Source organism: Girardinichthys multiradiatus, chromosome 20 (assembly GCF_021462225.1).
Source record: "Girardinichthys multiradiatus isolate DD_20200921_A chromosome 20, DD_fGirMul_XY1, whole genome shotgun sequence".
Taxonomy (NCBI): Eukaryota; Metazoa; Chordata; class Actinopteri; order Cyprinodontiformes; family Goodeidae; genus Girardinichthys; species Girardinichthys multiradiatus.
In genome coordinates, this window is record NC_061812.1 from 28,841,911 (window position 1) to 28,862,415 (window position 20,505).

Genomic DNA, 20,505 nt, shown 5'->3' on the forward strand with positions numbered 1-20,505 from the left:
TTTTAAAATATGACTGTCTTTCAAACAAGCACATCTCTGAAACGGCAAGCCCGCTGATGGACAGAAAGATAGTCCAATGACAGCACAGGATTTCAGTCATTGACCAATCAGCGTCCACCGTGTCAGGCGTTGTGTGTTTTGTTGTCACTGGAGCGCTTAAGGGAAGAGGAGGTGGTTATGAGCGGAGGGTTAACGATGGCCGCTTCCTCGGTGCGGTGGCTGAAGAGACTGTGCCTTTTTGTGTTGATATGTCCCCTCTGTGTCCCCGCCTTTTTAAACCTGGAGGAGCTGAATGAGATGAAATATGGGATTCAGATTCTTCCTGACCCCGTCATGTTGGGGCAGGTGAGTGAAGGCGTTCCAGACGCTAACGGTAACATGTAGCTTGTTGGCTAGGGTGGAGGCTACTATTTCTCAACTATTATATCTTTGTATAATCTTAACAGTTCACTTATATTAGGACCAGCAAGTCTATTGGGAGAACACGAAAAAAAGAAGGTTTCTTATTAAATCGTAGCGTTAAGGTTAAAGGAATAGTTGTGAGTTTACTTACGCAGCTCGTTGCAACAACTGTCACTGTCACAACTGTTACATGTTTCACACAGGTAGCTTCTCTGTTTTCATATATTTTTTTTTTACACTTGACCGTTTGGAAGCCAACAAGCTATCTTGTTAAAAATCCATATTCACTGCTTCATGTTAAAAGTTAAAGCAGTCCTTTGGGTTGTCCTCCTGTTCTAGACAAAGACAGAGGAGGTTGTGATGGTGTCCAATAAGTACAAGCAGCTCTATGAATGTCGACTTCCAGCCCAGGCGGTCCGGTTTCATCAGGATCCAGCTTCTGAACCCGACTCGCAGGGCTACACTGGACCAGACGTCCCGGACCTACTCAGGCCAATGCACAAAGCCCCGTGTCTTGTGAAGGTTGGTGCTAAAACGTATCCGCGTCTGTCTCTGCTTATCTGTGTAATCCACTTGTCGAATGCCTGTTGATATTTTAAAGCCATTAGGAAGCTTCCCTTTCAAACTACAGCCAAGTGATGATGGCTGTGACAGGAAAACTGTTTGTTACACGTTTTAACAGTATGCAAGTGTGGGTCATAGGCCAGTCAAGAAATGCAGGAATCTAATCCTTCCAGCCTATTTTGACCATGTTTTTAAATTAGGTTTAGGTATTGTGGAAGAAACTTGTCTCTACTTACTGGATAAAGATTCAAAGCAAATGTTGCATGTAAAGGGGGATGTAAGCTATATAACTGCACTAATTGTGTGAATTGATTTGTTCCAATTAAAAATGTATACACTTTATTAATTTGACATTATTGTGGCTTCAGTATAACATACAGTGTATAAAAAGAACTGTAACCTTTTTTCATCACTGATTGACATTAAATATGTGTAAAACCTGCTTGTTGTAGGTCAGTTAGGGTAACTAAAATTAACTGACTTAAGTCTGGAAAAATTTAGTCTGATTTAATGTCAGACAGTGAGGGAAAAAAATGGGCTGAATGTCTGTAATGTATGTAAAAATCTGTTTTCAGCTATACTGCTGTCTAAGCAGTTCTTCACGATATTGATATTGCAAATACTGCTAGTATATTGACAGTTAATGTCAAACATTTTGCAGGCTTACAGCTCATACATTTTTGCTTCAGTAAAATTGGAACCAACAACGTGAATCACTGTAACACTTGTCCTGTATTTTTACTGCTTCATCTTTGGGTTGGGGTAGTATTTCTGCAAAATGATCACATACATTTCCCACAGCCCTAATTGTTCTACTGTTATTTTTACCTTTAAAACAAATTGATGCAACAGTGGCAGGCATGATGTTATTTCTCTTCTTTTTCGACTCCTGTTGGAAATAGTCAATACTATCTTTCGTATGTCGTGTTTCTTATGCAGTCTTGAAAGATCTGGAAAAGTATGGTCAAAGCAAATAGTCAAGCCAAGTTGTCAAATTTGTATTCCCTGTCCCATTACCTACATGATAATTATCTGAATTTAGAAGTAAAAAAGTGAAGAAATCTTAAGTGGAAAAGGTTGAGCAACTCTCTATGTAAGAGTATGCAAGCTTATATTTTATTCTTTAGTCAACAACAAAACATTTTCCACAGTTTTATTGCAGGACCTTCCAAGTTCACATAAAACCATGTTTAAAAACATCAGTTTGATTGAAAATATGGTAACTGGTGGATTTCTTGCTTATGTATTCTGGTGACAAAAAGAATGCTGAAGATTGCTTAAATGAAAAACATATAATGTTCTGTATTTGTTCTTTACAGACAAAGGATTGGTGGACATATGAGTTTTGTCACGGTCAACATATTAGACAGTATCACCTTGAAGGTAAAAAAAAACAAAACACTTTTAATCTATTTTGTCATTCTTCAATTGACAAACACAAATGTCACAATAAGAATGGATTTTTTCCTCTCTCTAGACCTCATTTCTTTTCAAACTGTCCTGAGAGTTAAATCATTGACACTTCTCTTTTGGACTGTTCAACTGGGCTACGGCTGTGTACGGGTTCCTATATTGGGCCTTGGAAAATGTGTCAGTTTTCCCTTTAAGTTTGACCTGGTGGAATATTCTTAGAGGATTGTGTTTAAATCAGCTTAATTTAATTGCCTAAAGCTTTTGAAAGAAAGAGACATCCCTGATTTAAAAGATATATAAATGTTGTAAACACTATGGTGAGGAGCCATCAAACAGTAAAAGAATACTCGTACTCGTCGTCTTCCGCTTTATCTGGGACCGGGTCGCAGGGGCAGCAGACTCAGCAGAGACACCCAGACGTCCCTCTCCCCAGACACCTCCTCCAGCTCCTCCGGGGGGAGCCCAAGGCGTTCCCAGGCCAGCCGAGAGACATAGTCCCTCCAGCGTGTCCTGGGCCGTCCCCTGGGCCTCCTCCCGGTGGGACGTGCCTGGAACACCTCCCGAGGAAGGCGTCCAGGAGGCATCCGGTATAGATGCCCGAGCCACCTCAACTGGCTCCTCTCAATGTGGAGGAGCAGTGGCTCTACTCCGAGCCCCTCCCAGATGGCCGAGCTCCTCACCCTATCTCTAAGGGAGTGCCCGGCCACCCTACGGAGGAAGCTCATTTCAGCCGCTTGTATCCGGGATCTCGTTCTTTCGGTCATGACATAAAGATCATGGCCATAGGTGAGGGTAGGAACGTAGACTGACCGGTAAATTGAGAGCTTCGCTTTTCGGCTCAGCTCTCTCTTCACCACAACGGACCGGCACAGCGCCCCCATTATTGCGGCAGCCGGACCGATCCGTCTGTCGATCTCCCGCTCCATTCTTCCTTCAGTCGTGAACAAGACCCAAAGATACTTAAACTCCTCCACTTGAGGCAGGAACTCCCCTCCAACCCGAAGAGGACAAGCCACCCTTTTCCGGTCGAGAACCATGGCCTCGGACTTGGAGGAGCTGATCTTCATCCCAGCCGCTTCACACTCGACTGCGAACCGCCACAGCGCATGCTGTAGGTCTTGGCTAGATGGGGCCAGCAGGACCACGTCATCTGCAAAAAGAAGAGACGAAATCCACTGGTCCCCAAACCAGACCCCCTCCGGCCCTTGGCTGTGTCTAGAAATCCTGTCCATAAAAGTTATGAACAGGACTGGTGACAAAGGACAGCCCTGACGGAGTCCAACATGCACCGGGAACAGGTCCGACTTAGTGCCGGCAATGCGGACCAAACTCCTGCTCCGCTCGTACAGGGACTGGATGGCCCCTGATAAAGTGGCCCAGATTCCATACTCCTGGAGCACCCCCCACAGGGCATCACGATGGACACAGTCGAATGCTTTCTCCAGGTCCACAAAACACATGTGGACCGGTTGGGCAAACTCCCATGAACCCTCGAGTACCCTGTAGAGGGTATAGAGCTGGTCCAGTGTTCCACGGCTGGGACGAAATCACACTGCTCCTCCTGAAGCCGAGGTTCGACTATCGGCCGGATTCTCCTCTCCAATACCCTGGCGTAGGCCTTACCAGGGAGGCTGAGGAGTGTGATCCCCTTATAGTTGGAACACACTCTCACAGTCTGCCAGTCCAGAGGCACTGTCCCTGACTGCCACGCAATGTTGTAGAGGCATGTCAACCATGACAGCCCTACAACATCCAAAGACTTGAGGTACTCAGGGCGGATCTCATCCACCCCCTAAGCCTTGCCACCGCGGAGCTTTTTAACCACCTCGGTGACTTCAGCCTGGGTGATGAAAGAGTCTAACCCCGAGTCCCCAGCCTCTGTTTCCACCAGGGAATGCGTGATGGCAGGATTGAGGAGATCCTCGAAGTACTCCTTCCACCGCCCGATAATGTCCCCAGTCGAGGTCAGCAGCCTCCCACCCCCAATGTAGACAGTGTTGGCGAAGCACTGCTTCCCCCTCCTGAGGCGCTGGACGGTTTGCCGGAATTGCTTCGAGACCAACCGGTAGTCCTTCTCCATGGCCTGACCGAACTCCTCTCAGGCCCAAGTTTTTGCCTCTGCCACAGCTGGGGCCTTTACCTTTACAAACAGAAAACTCCAGTTACAAAACTTTGTAGTTTCTTTGCAATGCAGTGTTTAAATCTGAATAAACTGGTGTTGAAAAAAATGCCCGGGGTTTTGCCTCTGCCACAGCCCGGGCTGCGGCACTCTTGGCCTCACGGTACCCGTCAGCCCTCCAGGAGTCCCACAAGCCAACCACAACCAATAGGACTCCTTCTTCAGCTTGACAGCGCCCTTACTGTAGGTGTTCACCACCGGGTTCGGGGATTGCTGGCGCGACAGGAACCACAGACCTTACGGCCACAGCTACAGGTAGCAGCATCGACAATAGATGCGGAGAACATGGTCCACTCGGACGTTCCCAGCAGACCCTCACTATGCGCTTGGGCCTGCCAAGTCTGTCCGGCTTTCTCCTCTTCCAATGGATCCAACTCACCACCAGGTGGTGATCAGTGGACAGCTCAGCCCCTCTCTTCACCCGAGTGTCCAAAACATGCGGCCGAAGGTCTGATGATACGACAACAAAGTCGATCATTGACCTCCTGCCTAGGGTGTCCTGGTGCCAAGTGCACTGATTGACACCCTTATGTTTGAACATGGTGTTCATTATGGACAATCCGTTACTAGCACAGAAGTCCAATAACCAAACACCACTCGGGATTCAGATCGGGGAGGCTATTCCTCCCGATCACGCCTCTCCAGGTGTCACTGTCGTTTCCCACGTGGGCGTTGAAGTACCCCAGCAGAATAATGGAATTCCCGGGAGTGGCACTATCCAGCACCCCCGACAGGGATGTCAAGAAGGCCGGGTACTCTGCACTACTGCCTGGCCCGTAGGCCGAAACGACAGTCAGCGACCTGTCCCCAACCCGAAGGCGCAGGGATGCGACCCTCTCATCCACTGGGGTAAACCCCAACACGAGACGGCTGAGCTGGGGGGCAACAAGCAAACCTACCCCAGCCCGCCGCCTCTCTCTGTGGGCCACTCCAGAGTAGCAGAGAGTCCAGCCCCTCTCGAGGAGATGGGTTCCAGAGCCCACGCTGTGCGTGGAGGTGAGCCCGACTATTTCTAGTCGATATCTCTCGACCTCCTGCACAAGCTCAGGCTCCTTCCCCCCCAGCGAGGTGACATTCCACGTCCCTAGAGCCAGCCTAAGCATCCGGGGATCGGGCCGCCGAGGTCTCCCACCTTCGTCTGCTGCCCAAACCTCTTGGCGCCAGTCCCTCACGGTTCCCCCTGCAGATGGTGGGCCCACTGGGGGATGGCCTCGCGTCTCTCCTTCGGGCTTGGCCCGGCCGGGTCCCACGAGGAGCAACCCAGCCATCAGGCGCTCTCTGACAGGTCTCGACCCTGGCTCCAGGGTGGGACCCCGGCTCCGCCATACCGGGCAACGTCACGTGCCTCGATCGTATACTCCTCATGAGGGTGTCTTGAACCGCTCTTTCTCTGACCCGTCACCTAGAGCCTGTTTGCCATGGGAGACCCTACCAGGGGCATTTAAGCCCCAGACAACATAGCCTGTAGGATCATTCGGGCACTCAAACCCCTCCACTATTTTAAGGTGGCGGTTCAAGGAGGGGCAGTAAAATAATATTTTTTATAAAATATGTGTAGTTCGCGCGGGTCGCGGGGAAGCTGGTGCCTATCTCCAGCAGTCTACGGGCGACCCACTATGGAATAAGCGGTAGCAAATGACCGACTGACTGACTGACTGACTGACTGATGTGTAGTTTGCACATGTGAATTCACTTGGCTTAGTGTCTCCAGCTCTGCCATTTCGAAGTTCGCTCACACTAGAAACTATTGTTGTTTGTTACAGTAAGGTTTCTCTGAGCTCTCGTATCAGTTGGAAAATAACTTGTCCCAGAGTAGTGTTTATTTTTTTCTGTTAAATCTACACTTTGTTTTCATTAAATTCTGTTTTGAATAATGTGTTTTCTTCTCAGACTCGGAAATTAAAGGGGACGTTCTCTTTCTGGGATACTATGAGTCTGAATTTGATTGGAACAACGAAACCGCAAAGGTAAGACTGCCTCCATGTTTATTAGAACTAATGTGTTTTTAAAAGGTTGGTGGGTAAAAAGTTGTTTAATGAAGTGAAGGTTTATCACAATAAGTGGTAAATTTAGTATTTATTGGGGGAAACTATAAAGACAATTCTTTCTGCATTCAAAATATTGGTCTAAGAACGTCATCTACACATTATAACAACCCATGTTCGTTCCTGAGTTGCATTTAATTTAGTTAATCACAGCAAAACCAGTAGGTTGTTAGTTTAGCAAAGCCATCAAAGAAGAGCTCTGTTGTGGTACTTTTGACTTGCTGTACACAGTTTCTTGTTGCACATTTTGTCTTATTACAACCAAGTTGAGTGTTTATTGGGCTTTTATCTGACAGACCAACACACAGTAGCAAATAAGTGCATTGGAATTAAGACCCCTTTAATCTGATAACTTTAAATAAACTCCAGTGCAACCAGTTACTTTCAGATGTCACCTAATTATAAAACAGAGTTTGTTACAAAATACATAGTTTGAGCTCAGTATAACCCCAGCTGTTCTGTGAGGGTCTCAGAGGTTTGTTAGAGAACATTAGTGAACAAACAGCATTATGAAGATCAAGGAACACAGCAGGGACAGGTCAGGGAGAAGGTTGTGATGAAGGTTAAAGGAGAGTTTAAATAAGAATGTCCCAAGCTTTGGATATCTTAAAGAGCATAACTGTAAACCTACCAAGACATGGCCATGTACACTGATAGTCCAGGAGAGCATTAACCTGAGAAGTGTTCAAGAGGCCCACCCTAACTCTGGAGGAGCTGCAGAGATCCACAGCTCTGGGTTGGGAATCTGTTGACATGACAACTAATAATCGTGCACTCTACAAATCTGACCTTTATGGAAAAGTGGCAAGAAAAAAGCCGTAAAAGGTCCTGTTTTCAGGGGCGCGACCACATATACAGGCTATAGTCCTCGAAGCGGCCGTCCCGGGTTCGAGTCCCAGACCCGGCCACCTTTGCCGAATGTCTCCCCCTCTCTTTGCCCCCCCTTCCTGTCTACCTACTATCAAAATAAAGGCCTCTAGTGCTGAAAAAATATGTTTAAAAAAAAAAAAAAGTTTTCTGTATTTCACAAGTCATGTAGAGGACACGGCAAACAAGTGGAAGAGGGCGCTCAGGTCAAATGTGACTAAAGAAAAACCTTTATGAATACAAATAAAATGTTTTCTGTGGTGGTTAACTCGCACTGCAAGTCACCTTAAACACACCAGCCCTGTGACACATGGTGGTGGCAGCATCATACTGTGGGGATGCTTTTCATCAATAGGGACAGGGAGGCTGGGAGATGATGGGAAGATGGATGGAGCTGAATGCTGGGTGAGGCTGCAAGAAACGAGATTTGAAGGAAGGTGGAGAATGGTTTAGAGCTAAGGATATTCATGTGATATAAAGGCCTAGTCAAGGCCCAGACTTAGATTGAATTGAGAATCTATGATGAGATGCAAAAAGTGATGTTTACCGACCGTCCAGTCTGGTAGAGTCTGAGGTAGTTTTCCTATGTAGAAAACGATTGTAAATCTACCAAGAATTAAAGGGATTCAATTTTATACCATAAAATACCAATAAAATACATTAAGGGTAGTGGTTATAACACAACAAAATATGAACATGGTTCGCAGATTTGATAATTTTGCAAGACACTGTGTCTCTTTAATAATCAGCTGGAATGCACACTCCAGTTAATATAACTGTGCAAGATTTTTGCAAATCATTTCAGCTCAAGACATTTGATCTGTTCCTCTTGCAGGCCTCCAAACAGCACAAGCTGAAACGATACCACAGCCAGGCCTATGTAAATGGGTCTAGGTGTGACCTAAATGGAAATCCTAGAGAGACTGAAGTCCGGGTGAGACTTTTGAAATAGCTTTGTTTGTAAATGGTTTAACTTCCATTAACAGTTTCTTTTAAATTCAGAGTTGTTTGTGTAAAAGTGTGGGCACAACTGAATAAACTCCTTGTTTAGCTTTCAAATGTTTGGAGGCTTCCCTTTCCATGGGCTTTTCAGTTGCATTTATTGTCACTGACTATTATTTGCAGTTTGTATGCGAAGAAGGCTCGAGTGACTACATCGCCCGAGTGGACGAGCCACAGTCGTGTCGTTATGTGTTTACAGTTCACACCAGCCGCACCTGTCAGCATCCGTTTCTGCAGCCGCCGTCCACCTCCAAGCCGCAGGGTATTGTGTGCCAGCCGGCTCTGAGTGCACAGCAGTACATGGATTATGTGAAGGCTCAAGTCTGTGAGTGATCAGAAACACAAGGTTTACAAGGTTGTGTTGCATCGTATTTGATAGAAAGATGGAAAAATAGGAATATATTTTATTTTTGTTGATAGATATTAGTGTGTTAATGAAAATCCTGTTATCTAATGTGAAATACAGTATTTTTTTATATCCGTTGTTTACCCTGATAAAACCTAACAGGATGTGTGACGACTTGTCTGTTGCTGCCCCGTTTCTCTTCTATCTGTTCCCAGCGGACACAAAGCGTAAAGTGGAGCAGATCTCTGAGGAGCTGAAGAACCTCGATGAGATGTTGGCTGGTAATCAAGGTGCAGATGAAACAGTGGAAGTAACAGCTGAGGAGACAACACCTCCGCCCAGCAGCACCCAAGATGGGTCAAATGGTAAAGGTCCACTGTGTTAAACCTAAAGGACTTTAAATACATTTTTTTTCTGCTGTACAGGTCCTTCTCAAAATATTAGCATATTGTGATAAAGTTCATTATTTTCCATAATGTCATGATGAAAATTTAACATTCATATATTTTAGATTCATTGCACACTAACTGAAATATTTCAGGTCTTTTATTGTCTTAATACGGATGATTTTGGCATACAGCTCATGAAAACCCAAAATTCCTATCTCACAAAATTAGCATATCATTAAAAGGGTCTCTAAACGAGCTATGAACCTAATCATCTGAATCAACGAGTTAACTCTAAACACCTGCAAAAGATTCCTGAGGCCTTTAAAACTCCCAGCCTGGTTCATCACTCAAAACCCCAATCATGGGTAAGACTGCCGACCTGACTGCTGTCCAGAAGGCCACTATTGACACCCTCAAGCAAGAGGGTAAGACACAGAAAGACATTTCTGAACAAATAGGCTGTTCCCAGAGTGCTGTATCAAGGCACCTCAGTGGGAAGTCTGTGGGAAGGAAAAAGTGTGGCAGAAAACGCTGCACAACGAGAAGAGGTGACCGGACCCTGAGGAAGATTGTGGAGAAGGGCCGATTCCAGACCTTGGGGGACCTGCGGAAGCAGTGGACTGAGTCTGGAGTAGAAACATCCAGAGCCACCGTGCACAGGCGTGTGCAGGAAATGGCCTACAGGTGCCGCATTCCCCAGACCTGGGCTACAGAGAAGCAGCACTGGACTGTTGCTAGTGGTCCAAAGTACTTTTTTCGGATGAAAGCAAATTCTGCATGTCATTCGGAAATCAAGGTGCCAGAGTCTGGAGGAAGACTGGGGAGAAGGAAATGCCAAAATGCCAGAAGTCCAGTGTCAAGTACCCACAGTCAGTGATGGTCTGGGGTGCCGTGTCAGCTGCTGGTGTTGGTCCACTGTGTTTTATCAAGGGCAGGGTCAATGCAGCTAGCTATCAGGAGATTTTGGAGCACTTCATGCTTCCATCTGCTGAAAAGCTTTATGGAGATGAAGATTTCATTTTTCAGCACGACCTGGCACCTGCTCACATTGCCAAAACCACTGGTAAATGGTTTACCGACCATGGTATCACTGTGCTCAATTGGCCTGCCAACTCTCCTGACCTGAACCCCATAGAGAATCTGTGGGATATTGTGAAGAGAACGTTGAGAGACTCAAGACCCAACACTCTGGATGAGCTAAAGGCCGTTATTGAAGCATCCTGGACCTCCATAAGACCTCAGCAGTGCCACAGGCTGATTGCCTCCATGCCACGCCGCATTGAAGCAGTCATTTCTGCCAAAGGATTCCCGACCAAGTATTGAGTGCATAACTGTACATGATTATTTGAAGGTTGATGTTTTTTGTATTAAAAACACTTTTCTTTTATTGGTCGGATGAAATATGCTAATTTTGTGAGATAGGAATTTTGGGTTTTCATGAGCTGTATGCCAAAATCATCCGTATTAAGACAATAAAAGACCTGAAATATTTCAGTTAGTGTGCAATAAATCTAAAATATATGAATGTTAAATTTTCATCATTACATTATAGAAAATAATGAACTTTATAACAATATGCTAATTTTTTGAGAAGGACCTGTATATATAAAGTTTATATATTTTGAACACAAATTGTGATATTTTCCTAATGTGCATGGATGTTCTTTCTGTTTTTAAGCAGACATGTCTGAAGATTCAGCATCAGAAGAGACGGAGGATGCTGACTTTTGGGAGGGAGTGACGAAACCCGAGAAAGTAAAATCAACAGCTTCTCAGGAAGACAATGAGGTTCTGAACTAAAACGAACATCAATAAACATTATTTCTGGTCCTTAGCACTAAACCTGTTTGTTTAATTTTACAGAAAGTAGGCAGAGGCAACATGTTTCAGAAAGCTCAGTCCATCATTGTTTCTTTGGGAGGAAATAAAATAATGAAGTAGCAGTTAGATGCTGCTTAACTGCACGTGATTTACTGATGATTTAAAATATTTGCCTCTATAAAACATGTGTTAGCAGTTTTCTTGGGAATACAAATACTGGATTTTCCAGTAAGGATGAGGAAATGATAACATTAAAAGCACATAACAATCATTTGACAAAGCAGATGTTTCTGATTAAGAACACTAGCATCAAAATGTTTTTTTACACTATCATTTTCTGGCACTAGAGGGTACAGTTTGTCTCTTTTTCTGTTCCATCATTTCTGTTTCACAATCTTGACTAGATTGTTCTCTCTGAAAGGTGGTGGATGGTGACTACAGCTCCCCAGCAGACAATGAAGGAGAAGAAGGTACTGTTCTTTAGCACAAAAGGAAGAAGAGTTCACTTCATGACTATTCAAGTCGTTTTTAAATATTTTCTGTTACATTTAAAATGTACTTATATACATGTCTATCTCAGTGAATAAGAATATCATCAAAAAGTAATCTACTTCAGTAGTTCAGTTCACAAAGTCAAACTTCTATAGATTAATTAAAGACAGTGATTTATTTTAAGTATTTATTTCTGGTGATTCTGGCTAATAATTAATGAGCATCCTAAATCCAGTTTCTCAGAATATTTGAATATTACATCAGTTTAATTAAAAAGTATTTTTATAGACCTTTTTCCCTTCTGAAACCTACTGTATGTCAGTACATGGACATGGGCAATTTGGAAGCCCAGGTTGCTTTGATAGCAGCCTTCAGGTCACCCGCAGTGTTGGTTCTGGTGTGTCTCATCTTCCTCTTGACAATCCTCCGTAAATTCTCTATGACGGAGTTCAGGTCAGGGCAGTGTGGATAAGTACTAAGCATAAGGAAGCACGAAGTACTCTAAAAGTTTCAGATAGATGGCTGAGTTGACTGTGGACTTCAGAAAACCCGATGGACCAACAGATGACATGGCACCCCATCACTGACTGGAAACTTCACACTGGATTTTAAGCAACTTGGAGTCTTTGGACCACTGAGCAACAGTCCAGTCCTTTCTCTCCTTAGCCCAGATAAGAGACTTTTGTTGTCTTCAGCAGAGGCTTGACACAAGGAACCAGACCTGAGTATGTCTGCGTCTGGTTTCTCTGCAGGCTCTGACTCTTTTTTTTGTTGGTCTTATTTAAAATGTACATTTTCTGAGAAACTGAATTTTGGGTTTCATTGGCTATAGGACACAATCATCAAAATCAATAGAAATAAACACTTTAAATATATCACCCTGTGTGTGTTATAAATCTTCATAATATGAGTTATAAATGAACTAATGGAATAAATGAATTTTTCAATGACATTCTAAGTTATTGAGATAAATTTGACCCCGTGGCCATGGGTTATACATTTTCTTGTTTCCTTTAAGTAGAAAGATTCAACTTTAAAATCATCACTGACCCAGCAGATCTGATGAAGTTTGTTCAACATCTTAAGGAGAGTAACAGGAAGGTCAGTACTCTCCCCACTTCTCATTGGTCCCTGTTCTTTTTTTTTTTTCTGTGTGTGTGGTACCTAGACAGAACAGACAGTGATATTTTTTTGTTTTTTTACAGAAAGCGGAAAACCAGGCAAAAGGTAGAGAAGAGAAATCAACAGGCGACAAGCATCCAGGGAAGCTCAGAGGGGAGGAGAAAGATGAAGATGAACAGTTGCTGGAGGAATTCGAGGATGAGATTGCTGACCTCTCTGTGCCGTCAGAGAAGATTGAAGAGATAAAAGAGGAAATGCAGAAGGAGTTTGACAACATCATAGATGAGGTTTCAGCCCATAGATGATACTTGGATATCTAATCTCTAGTATTTTAACTACACCTAAAGTAGACATTGTCTTTGTTTTGTAGGCCCAGCAGGAACTGGAAACAGAGGGTCTTAAAGGAGAGTTTGATCGCTCTCAGGCAACGCAGGCTCTGGAGACGACATTGGATAAGTTACTGGATCATCTGGATGAGAAGGATGATCAAGATCCCCAGCAGCAGAAGGTCCAAAGGCCCAGTGACCCAAGCAGAGGCAGTCCCAGCCTGGCTCCGAAGCAGCCAGGTAACATCTACATGACATAAAGCCCTGGGCTGCTGCCATTATTTGCGTGTGTGTCATCATCACAACCATTCATGTTGTAGTCTTCATCTCAGAAAACAGGCAGAGAACACGGATGCACAAATAAGAGATGATTTCCGAGTAAACTGTCGGTTGGAGGTCTTTTTGCTGCTGCCATTAATATAAATGTGGGTGACTGAGTTTTCATTAGTAAAATCTGAACCAAAACTCATTACCTGAATTTGCCACGGCACAAAGATGTTCATAAAAGAAGTTCATTCTGACAGACCATTAGCGCCTCCAGCCTGTGACCCTGTTGATGGGTTTAAGGTGAATTGTCTCTTTTGTCCCTCTCTTGTCTCGTCACCTCAGACAAAGCAGCTGAGGACCACGTTAAGATCAAAATTACTAAGTATAAGACGGGCAGCAGCCCTGATGGTGAGGTCAAAGTTCAGGAGATGGGCGAAGGAGACCCCCAGTGGCAGCACATAAAGGACGTGGTTAAAGAACAGCTAGAGAAAGCAGGACTAAAGGCTGAAGGTATGAAGGGGCAGTGCGGCTGTACACACGGCTTTTCTCTTTTCCATCGCCTGTCTTTAGCTTTTATTACTGTCTGTCTCCTTCCATCTTATCTTTACACCTGTTATATCATTTTCTGGAAATATTTAGCCATGAAAATGGAGATAGGTCTCTAGATTTCTGCTGAATTTCAACAGATGACAGCTGTGAGCTGAAGCTCATTTAAAAGAGAAATGGACATGAAGGGTTTGTCATTCATGTGTCTTTTTTTTTTTTTTATCCACGCTTCTGTTCGATCCATTCACTTCATTTCAACTAATCTATCATTCAGCTTTAATGCTCTTGAGCTATATGTGTGATCTTGTTTTTCCCTTTTGTTCTTCTTAAAGGTAAAATTGAGGTGAAGATTTTGACGCGAAAGAATGCAGAGGAGGCAGGTGATCAGTGGCTGACTGAAGAAGATACAAAGTCCTTCAGGGAGCTGCTTATAAATCTCCTGGTAATTTAACTTGCCATAACTGAATCTGACCTAAACACAAACACTGTTTGAAAGCAGCTTTGTGCTGTGGAGTTTAGGTAGGCAGGATCAATTTTCTCTAGATATCAAGCTATGGATGGCAAATTATTTCTTACGTATTTCTTTTCCAACCCATTCAGGACAAAACATGTCTGTAACAGTGGTCCTGAAGCTCAGAGAAAATAACTAGTGTAGCTGAAAACTTTTGGAAATTTAGACAAGTACTAAAGAAAAATATGTTTGGAGTAGTTCCAGGTTACTATTATCTGTACTTTGAACTACTACAATAATTTCTGTCCACTGTTCCAAAGAAAATAATTTCACATTTACTGCTACTTTGAAACTTAAAGGTATAGTTCAGCATTTTTAAAGTGTGGTTCTGGTGCTTTATCTCAGATGCAGTAGGGAACTCTCTAGGCGTCTTCATTTTGTAGAAATCCAGATTAGTTAGGCTTGGAAGCTAAAGCTAACAGCTAGTCTAAAGGAGGCCAAGACCAAGCAGATTTCTACCATCTTAAAACAACTCCAGTCTCAAAACCATCATGGCGATTTATACAAATGTTATTTCAAGAACTTTTAAGCCATCTTCCCATTTGTATTAGGTGGTTCTGTACAGAGAAGCTAAGGATTAGTTACACAGAAAATGAAGGAAGGTGGGAGGCTTTGTGCCACCAATACATTTTGATCTTCCTGTGGGAAACAAAGTGAGCATGGAGCATAGTAAGTGTTTCTAGACAGAATAACTACCTGTTTTAATGCCTCAGTCTAAAATCCCTCAGAAACTGCAATTTGAGTTTGAAATATTAGGAACCTATGCACTTATAAAAAAAATGCTGCTCCCATAACTCACAGTCATATCTGTCATAGATATGATAGAGCAAACAGAAGATGTTCCTCCTTTGTTTCAGTTTGCATTGGCTGCTGTCCTCAGTTGCTGCTGTTCCTTGTAACTTCTTTGTTGAAAAGCACAGATAACCTTTTTGAAAACGTTATGAAATATAAAATCATGTAAGATAAGAGGCATTTGAAGACAAATAGTCATCGTTTGTCATGGTAAAGTAGGAGCTTTAACAGATGCCCTGGGGGAAAAGCATGACGCTGTGCAGAGTTAAGGAAGTAACTTATCAGTGAGGATCAGGTCAGTCGGGTTGGTGCTTCCATCCACTCACTTCAGAGTTTACAACCTTACGCTCAAGTTTGGTTTCGTTTGTACAGAATTCATGCATGTAGAACTAAGTAATCTTCCTGAGGCAGACTGCAAATTACAAGCTGGTTTTATTTGTATTTATGGGTCCCTGTGCAGTTTATTTATTGTTTTTAGGAAATCTATATATCTATATATTATGAGATTTTTCAGTAGATCCCAAATCATCAGACTGAGGTGAACTTTATGAAAGCGTTTGCTTCTCTAAACTGCAGATGTTGGGTGGATGTTGAGGTCTGCTTTGGAGAGTTGTCTTGATCTGCAAGCCGACTGATCCAGGTTGACCCAGTTTGCGCTCGAGCACTGCACAGATGAAGACCAGCTTTCATGAAGTGTTTCTTCGTTGTCTTCTTCACTTGTCAGGGCAGCAAACGTGTTTCTCTTTACGTTGTCTTCAGTTTCATGGGTTCTTGTCAGGACATGTCAGGGAGAGTTACTTCCCCTTTTCCTGTGTGCATAATTTATCGCTGACATCTCAGTAGAAATAAAAAGTTGCACACCGTAAAAACAGAAATCTCTTTTTGTACTCTGATTACTTTTTACATATCAATTAGCTCCACAATCCTGTCATCAGAGAGCTATTTGGGTTTATGTTGGTACAGTGATGCCAATAACTGTTTATTTAGTTTGTCTCCTAATTTTTTGTTTTAATTAACGAATTTAAATGACCAATTTTCTCCCAAAAGTCAAAAGTAGTTTTGGTTTAGTTTCTTTACCAGCCAAATTAAATCCAGTCTAGCTTGTGGGCCCAAAGTGAAAAAACTGCCCTTAGTCTTAAGGGAATAATAACCTGTTGTATTTCTGTATAACATATTTACCACAGGTTTCAAACTCCATTCCTCGAGGACCAGATGTGTCTGTGCTTTAGCACACTTGATTAATATAATTGGGTCATAAACAGGACTCTGTAGAACTCTATTGCACTCATTAGCCATCAGATGTAGGTGTGTTGGACCAGGAACATACCTAAAAGTTGCATGAAACCAGCCCTTAAGGACTAGAGTCTGAATCCCCTGATTTATATGAACTATATGTCATTTTCTGTATGTATTATTTTAGTTTTTCTGGTTTAACTGCTGTTTGAGATCTTAACACATTTACATTGTTTAAGGGGAAGCTTGTAAGAAAATTTGGAAAATGTGGTTTTTCACAAGTCACATCCGTGAACATCTTTAACGATATAGACACATAAAATTTATTTTGTGGATAGATTTCTGTATTTGTTATTGATGTTTTGGTATTTAAAGGCATTACTCAGTAGGGATGTGTTTGTTTTACACCTCCTTTCCTGTCTTTCTTTTCTTCCTTTCCATCCTCCCTCCCTACTTTTTTTTAGCTTCCATACCCAAAGCTTGACCTCTATAGAAATATCTGCTCTAAAGTCACAGCGAGGTATCGTATTTCAATTTTAAAACGACAGAAAACTCAAGGAAAATCAAGACAAATATATGAACCATGAAAATCACATGATTATCCAGGATCAAGCTGCCCTACCCCAGTTGACCTATATATTTTGCGGAAACCATTCAATTAAGCATCATCTTGATTTGTTTTATATGTTGAAACATTAACTCTGAGATCAGAGTTAATGTGGAATTTTACATTATGGCCCCGGTGGTTAAACAGTTGACCGGGCTTGACCGCACTTTTATGAATAGAGGTAGACCAAGGACATAGTTACGTTTTATAAGACGAGTTAGTCATTCAGATGTGATTTGTTTGAGTAAATGTCTCGTAAACCTGTTTAAAGCGAATTTCCCTGTGGAGATTTAGAGGCAAACATGTTTGTTAACGAAAGAATTTGAACGTTGCAAGTCAAATAACATTGGATCTGACTATTATTTGTTTTACCCCACAGACTGGAGGCACAGAGGAGGTTTATAAAGAGCAAAAAAGGCAGCAGGAGCTGGAAAACAACTATAAGTTTGTGTGGGGAGAAAATCAAGAGGATTCAAAGTCATCCAGTACGTCAGACTCAGACGATGTGGACATTTGAGCTCATGGTGTACATCCAATGCCCCTGTTGTGATGAACTCCTGTGGAGACCAGCAGGTGGAGGGACTAAAAATAGTTACCAGTTTTATGAAAAGCTTGATTGATTTGGGTTTTTTTTTTTTGGCTGTTGAACCTGAAAAATTGTGTCCAAGTCAGCTGTTTGCACATTCAGAAAATGATTTATTGTGATTGAAAAGGCAATGATGTTGCCGTGTGTGATAGACGCCGTTTAAATGTTGCACAGTGAAAGTACGTGTCAGCTGTATTTATGCAGTTGAAGTAAGTTATGCATTTCCCTTTTTTGATGGGATTCAGTTTCTAGAAGGCGGAGACAGCCTGATGATTATAAGGCGAATATGTTTCTAGAAACATTTTCCAGTTTTTCTGAACATTTACATCAAGTTCTGAAGCTGCAAACAGTTCTGCACTGTCCTCAATGCTGCCATTCACTACACAGTTCCTACCTCTTAATGTATCAGAAGGGTAGAAATGTGTACCTCGGATTGAATATTTACCATGCCGAAAAGTAAACTACAACAACAAGCAACTTTGAAACCTTCAGACAAATTTTGTTCAACAACAAAAATTAGTTACTCACAGCCGTATGTTAGTGTCTTGAAAAAGTGTTCATACCCTTTTTGATTTTTTGTTTTACCCATATATCACCATATAGCTAAAAACGTAAATATATATTTGAGTTTTTATGTGACGGATCAACACAAAGTATTGCAAAATGTGAAGTGAAGGAAAATAGATGCATTGTATTCAAAACTGTTTTTGTAATTAAAATATAAAAAAAACATGGCTTGCATTTATGTTCACCTGCTAGGATATATGGTGTAGAACCACGGTTTGCGCCAATTTCAGATCAGTCATTTTGGTTATGGCGCTACTAACTTCAATCATCCAGAGACTGAGAATCATGACATTGTTCTTTTGAAAACTCCAACTCTGTCAGATTGAATGGAACTGGTCTGTGAATAGTAATTTTCCAAGTCTTGCTACAGATTGTCAATTGAATTTAGGTCTGGACTTTGACTGGGCAGTTGTAAAATGCTTTGATCTAAACCATTCCATTGTGGCTCTGGCTGTATAATTGTTGTCCTGCTAGAAGAACCTCTGCTCCAGTCTCACGTCTTGTGCAGCCTCTAACAGTTTTTTTTCCAGTTCTTTTGCTCCATTTCTTGTGTCGGATTTGTGCAAACGTTAAGTCACAGTTGTCCTGTCAATACATTCTCCTCCTAGCTTCTGTGGAGAAGCTGGCAGGTCAGCTGACGGGTCCATTTTCAGATAATGAGTTGAATAGAGCTCTGTGAGTTTTTTATAACTTATCTCTGCTTTAAACGTCTCCACAACTTTATCCCCGTCTGGTGTCCTCCGTTCTCTTCGTGATGTTTGTCTGAGGCCTTCACTGAACAACTGTATTTGTAGTGAGCAGAAATTACACTCAAGCCTCTGTTTACTAAATAGGTGCCTTTTGAAGGCAGCTGGTTGCAGATGTTTTAATTTAGGGGTTTTCAAGTAGAGGCGGTTAAACACTTTTCAGATTTGCATTGTAAAAAATAATTTGAAAACCACTCACATGTTCCTACCATTTCCCTTCTGTTTACTACTTGGTGTTGATCTGTCATGTAAAATCCTAATAAAGCACCTTCATGTTTGTGGTTGTAACATGACAAGCAATTTAACAGGTATGAATACTTTTGTATGGCACTGTATGTGTGCACTGGTTGATGCACCAAGCAAATATGTGTTGTTTCTTTTTTTTTTTCTCTCTGCCAAATGCACATTGTTAAAGGAACTCTAGATGGTTCAATGAACCATTGCAGTGCAGCAAGGTTTTCAAGTATGTTTCTCTGGTTGTTTGTGACAAAAACAGTTAATTTATCTTAATTTAGCAAAGGAAGTGCCACAATTCTCTGTGAGGTTCAGCTTACGAAATAAATGAATTCAGATGTGGATTTAAAGGGCTGAATTTGTATAGTTTGTGAATAATTCTTCTTCTGGGAGCTCTATTTGTAAATAATTGTTGTCAATACAGTTTAATTTCTTTCCTGTTGTGTATTAGCACAGCTTAGGTGGGGATTGAACAACTTGAGTTAATGTGTTTAACAATTCAGACTGTGTGCTTTCATTGTGTAATAATTGTGGAAGGGTATTATTTGTAAACTGGTTTTACACACATGGTTAATCCATTCAAGTAGTAGGTGTGTGTTTAATTATATATTCATAACTGAAGATCCTAGCCTTGGGATATGAGTTGGAGCAAAGTAGAACTAATGCATTTGCTGACTGTTGAGTAAAATGTATTTATAAAGCACATTTAAAAACACCAGTTGACAAAATTGATGTATTTCTGTTTGACATGTCTTCTTTTATTTACACTACTTATAAAAGAGTATTTGTATAAGATTTAACTGGTATATGATGAACAAGATGCACCAATAAATCAGCCAGGGATCAGAACTATCATTTCTGGTCTATAAATGCATTGACCAGCTGCATCTACATTGTTGCTTTGATCCATAAATGAGGATCTTGTAATTTCTTCCTTATATTGGATTCAAAGCTGCTACCACTATCAAAGGACCTGTGGAACGTCTTCTCCTCTTTTATGTGTTATGGTCCTTAGATGAAAAAGTCTGAATCAGCAGGTCAGGCCGCAAAGTTAACTGGAAATCAGTATTGACAAGAAAATTCTGATCTCTGCATCCTTAAATATGATTACTGACATGATTACCTGTGCCAAAATTTCTCCCAATCTCGGTTAAAATAGTAACTTTACCGTTCAAGAACAATAAAATAGTAGCCTACACGGCCGCAATCATAAGCAATGAATGAATGAAACAATTCAGTTCCAACAGATTAACTATTCATCTCCAACTTGTTAACCAATAATTACTATTCTGGAAAATATGCTGGACATTCTTTATACTGCTTTCTGAATATTGTTAGGAAACAGCAATATTAACAACATTAATCACACTTCTATGATATATGTGAATATATAAATTAAATATATACATTCTCAATTTAAACATTTATTTTACATTATGACTTTATAA

General features: G+C 41.9%; 1 protein-coding gene across 8 annotated transcripts; it reads left to right on the plus strand.

Moving 5' to 3' along the window:
• Window positions 1-103: 103 nt before the first annotated feature.
• Window positions 104-19,912, plus strand: os9 (OS9 endoplasmic reticulum lectin). 8 transcript variants are annotated; one of them, XM_047346934.1, is made up of 15 exons: window positions 111-345; window positions 742-924; window positions 2,286-2,349; window positions 6,449-6,525; window positions 8,306-8,404; window positions 8,596-8,797; window positions 9,034-9,183; window positions 10,889-10,962; window positions 11,450-11,498; window positions 12,539-12,621; window positions 12,726-12,929; window positions 13,013-13,208; window positions 13,578-13,745; window positions 14,114-14,223; window positions 17,304-19,912. In XM_047346934.1, the coding sequence occupies exons 1-15, from the start codon at window positions 178-180 to the stop codon at window positions 17,439-17,441; spliced, it is 1,965 nt and encodes a 654-aa protein (XP_047202890.1). In that variant the 5' UTR covers window positions 111-177; the 3' UTR covers window positions 17,442-19,912. The 8 variants fall into 8 exon arrangements, with proteins under 8 accessions (XP_047202892.1, XP_047202890.1, XP_047202885.1 ...); XM_047346929.1 differs by having other exon boundaries at window positions 112-345; window positions 10,886-10,995; XM_047346932.1 differs by having other exon boundaries at window positions 112-345; window positions 10,886-10,962.
• The last annotated feature ends 593 nt before the right edge of the window (window positions 19,913-20,505 follow it).